Source organism: Musca vetustissima, unplaced genomic scaffold (assembly GCF_032173495.1).
Source record: "Musca vetustissima isolate MV318-11 ecotype Yass unplaced genomic scaffold, APGP_CSIRO_Mvet_v1 utg68468, whole genome shotgun sequence".
Classification (NCBI taxonomy): domain Eukaryota; kingdom Metazoa; phylum Arthropoda; class Insecta; order Diptera; family Muscidae; genus Musca; species Musca vetustissima.
Window position 1 is genome coordinate 13991 of NW_026881961.1, and position 3930 is coordinate 17920.

The window sequence follows — 3930 nt, forward strand, 5'->3', positions numbered from 1 at the left end:
CCGTCAGGAGCATAAATAAAAAGATTTGATGGATTTCCCACTCGGGAGCATGCAACATAAAGCTGACCATGTGAGAAACACGGATTTTCTAAATTTAATCCACAGACTTTAAGAGATTGACCTTGCGACTTATTAATTGTCATTGCAAAGGCTAATCGAACAGGAAACTGTAAACGTTTAAAGTTAAATGGAAGTTCGGATGTTATCATTGGAATTCGTGGTAGCATTACGTTTTCGCCTTTATATTTTCCAGTTATGATAGTCGCTTCGATTATGTTATTGTGTAATTTTTTCACAGCAAGTCGAGTTCCATTGCATAGCTTTGGAGGATCAATGTTTCGCAATAAAACGATAGGTACACCAATTTTCAATTGCAGCACATGTGGTGGAAAACCTGGAAGATCGAGTGAATTTAGGAATTCAATTGGATAATTGACGACATCATTTTCCTCCATTACGGTATCGATGGAATTATATGTTTTTATACTTCCACCGATTCTATTCAGGATAATGTTGTTTATATAGTTAACGTCAACATTTTTAGCAGCCAATAATGCACGTTCACATAACCATTGCGTATTTTTGAAATTGCGGTCAATATTTGGAAATATGGAAATAATAAGATCTTCAATAGATTGTGTCATTTTACAAAAGTCGGGCGGAAATGTAATGCAATTTGTTGCTGGATTGACTGGCATTTTTCCATTTCCTAAATCTAGCAATTGATTAGAAAATTGTAAAGCTGATGTATCGTTTTGAAGAGCTACACGCATATTTGTAGTTAATTTAAGCGTTTTAACATGACTCCAAAGGAAAGAAGATTTTAAACATGCATTCAGCTCATCCGCTGGTGTTGAACCCGGAATGACAGGTAGAGTTTGACGAAAATCTCCAGCTAGTAGAATAAGAGCACCTCCAAATAAATTGGTGTTGTTCCGCAAATCCTGTAAAGTGCGGTTGAGGGCTTCTAAAGATTTTTTATGTGCCATGGTACATTCATCCCATACTATGATTTTGCACGTTTGTAAAACTTTACCCATTGATGAATTCTTTCTGATGTTGCATGTGTAATCCTCAGAAAATTGCCATTTTAATGGTAATTTCAGTGCAGAGTGTGCAGTTCTGCCACCATCCAAAAGTGTTGCGGCGATTCCTGAAGATGCAATAGCTAACGCAATATTACCTTGAGACCGGACGCTGGCTAAGATCAGTGAAATTAGAAATGTCTTTCCTGTTCCACCGGGTGCATCTATGAAATGTAAACCACCGGTTTGGTTTATTATAGCATCCATTACATAATCGTAGATATTTTTTTGTTCAGGTTGCAACTTTGGCAAATTTTCTCCCAGGTAAATTTCCAATTCTTGTGGATGGTAATCGGTTTCTCGAACTAAATCTCTTTCATATGGATCACTAATAGGACGAATTGGGGCGACCATTCCAACTTCAATGAGAAGTTTATTTTTAATTTCCATACATCTGTCTTCTAGTAAAATTAAGCATTCATTAAAAATTGTATCCGAAAATTCTAGTGCTGGATCATTATTATCTGCTCTATGTTGATGCAATATATCTTCCGCCATATCCTCCTTGAATTTATCCCAAAGTAGTTTCGGATTAGATGGTGAGCAAGTAACCAATATAATTGCAAATAATGCTCTTAATTGGCGTGGATGCCTTGTAGCCGAAGCTTCCGCAAGTGTCGTTTCCCAATGATCATCGTTTTCCAGCAATTGCAATTTTTGACACGCCTCACGATACGTTGCACATATTTGGCCATCCACTGTGCGCAAATTTTCAAATGATGTTGGTCCACGAACGTTTATTAGAAGCATTCTTAAATAGAAGCATTCTGCATTCTGAGGATGAACCGTATATATCCTACCCATAGCATCTGTGGAATAAAGATTTTCCCATCCTTCAACTGCTTTTCCTTGTTTACGGCGTTGGAATTTTTTTGATGATGCGTTCCAAGTAAAGTATGTTGGGACTTCAGCATAAAGCAAAGTTTTGGCAAACAAATCATTTCTACATAAATCGAAAAATGATGTTAATGTTGTACTTGGTGGTGATAAGGCTCTTTCTTGTGCATTTGCCTCAGTAAAATACACACGTTGTCCATTTTCAAGATGTACTGCAAGATGAACAACAGTTGGATGACGTTCATGTATTGGAAATCCTAAAATTCGCCAAACTGCTTCATTGCTGCTGATATATCGAGCCATTTGATAATTCGTTACTTCATCATTTGGATTTCGGAAGGAAAATACTGCCATGTCGGATCCTTTGTTGACGTATTTGCAAACGTATTTAATTGATTTTACCGAACTGCAATATTCTACGTTGATATGTGCCTTAAAAGTTTTTGAAAGTAACGGACAATACGGTACTATCCAGCGGTTATCAATATCAACGTCGATGTTGCGGGCCTTCACTGTAGTTGTTTTACCACCATCTTCCACTGATCGTCGCCGATAAAGCGGATAGCCATCAATACCCGATATAGTTTCTTTAAGCAACTGCCGTGGATACTTCTTAGTGCACTTTCCATCCACCATGCATGGAGAATTTGGATTAATGGTTCCACACGGACCATGAACCATATTTTTTATTACAATATCATGCAATTGAGGATCATTGTTGGGATCAGGTATCTCAGCTGAAATTACACTATCAATGAGATTAGGTGTAATTTTTTCAACTAACCATATTAAAATGTGGGCGTGCGGCAAACCGCGCTTTTGCCATTCGACTGAGTACATCCAACATCGTGTTTCTCCAAAAATATGCATCTTTACAATGAAGTCCATTAAAGATTTTAATTTTTGCTTGAAGACACGTGCTGTTATATCGTGTCGATGTGCTGATGTTTGCCCGCAAGATAATTCGCTAGTGATTTCCTCCCACTTCGGATTGCATGTAAACGTAATGAATAGATCAGGTCTACCATAAGATCGCACATATGCCATAGCATCTTGCGTATATTCCTGCATGTGGCGTGGACTACCGGTGAATGTTGCTGGTAGTATTATAGCACGTCCTAATTCATTTGGATTTACATCAATATTACTATTTATGGCATCTTGTAAATGAATATAATTATCCACTCGAAGTTTGGATTGATTGTGACGAATGTACATAAGACGTTCCGTCTCAATTTTAGCGTACATGTCAACAATATATTGATGAAATAGCTCCCGGCAGTTGACAATATGGTTTAAAGTGTTTCTACGAATCATTATGCGATATGCATAAAAATTCATCGAACTCACTTTTTTATTTGTTGGTTCATCTGTAATTAAAAAAAAAAACAAATAAATGAAATTAGAATTGAATACAATTGAGTTTGGGTACAATATAAGGTAACAATCAATTTACTTACTTGTCGATGTATTGATTTGTCGTAATCCGAAGTGGTATCCATCTTCACCATATGGGAAAATAATGGGATACTGAAGAGCGTCATATGATCGGTGGGTCTCAGCTATTCTATTTACTCTTTCATCCCGTCGGCGAATAATAATATCACGTGGCGCGGTCGGCTCACCAACTATCAATATTGCCACATCATCAATCGTAGGTGCATTGTAGCGTCCTTGATGTTGTCCAGCCGGTGTTTTGTCAGCATGAATAGCAATTAAATGTTCATCTGAACACAGTCTTGGATCATCTCTAGCTTGCTTAAAAGTCCTTATTAGTTGATTGCAGCCATGAAACATTTCTTGTAAATCAGCTATAACACGCTGCTTCGTTTCAGGATTATAACGTTGACGTTGTTGTACTTGTTCATCTGCTTGTCCCATAAAATAAATTTGCAAAAACTTTGGATCTTCATTAGGAATTGGCAACAGAGATCCCATGCGGTGGTAAATTTGTCCTTGCACACGAAATGTTGGCATAAAGTTTTCTCTTATCACATTGGTAGCTCCA

The 3930-nt window shown here is 37.4% G+C and overlaps 1 protein-coding gene across 1 annotated transcript; it reads right to left on the reverse strand.

The window, feature by feature from the left end:
* Positions 1-230: 230 nt before the first annotated feature.
* On the reverse strand, positions 231-3170 carry LOC133328054 (uncharacterized; the record flags this gene model as incomplete). Its single annotated transcript, XM_061536603.1, has 1 exon — positions 231-3170. A coding segment is annotated over exon 1 (2940 nt), but the record flags the coding sequence as incomplete, so codon positions are not given.
* Positions 3171-3930: the final 760 nt, after the last annotated feature.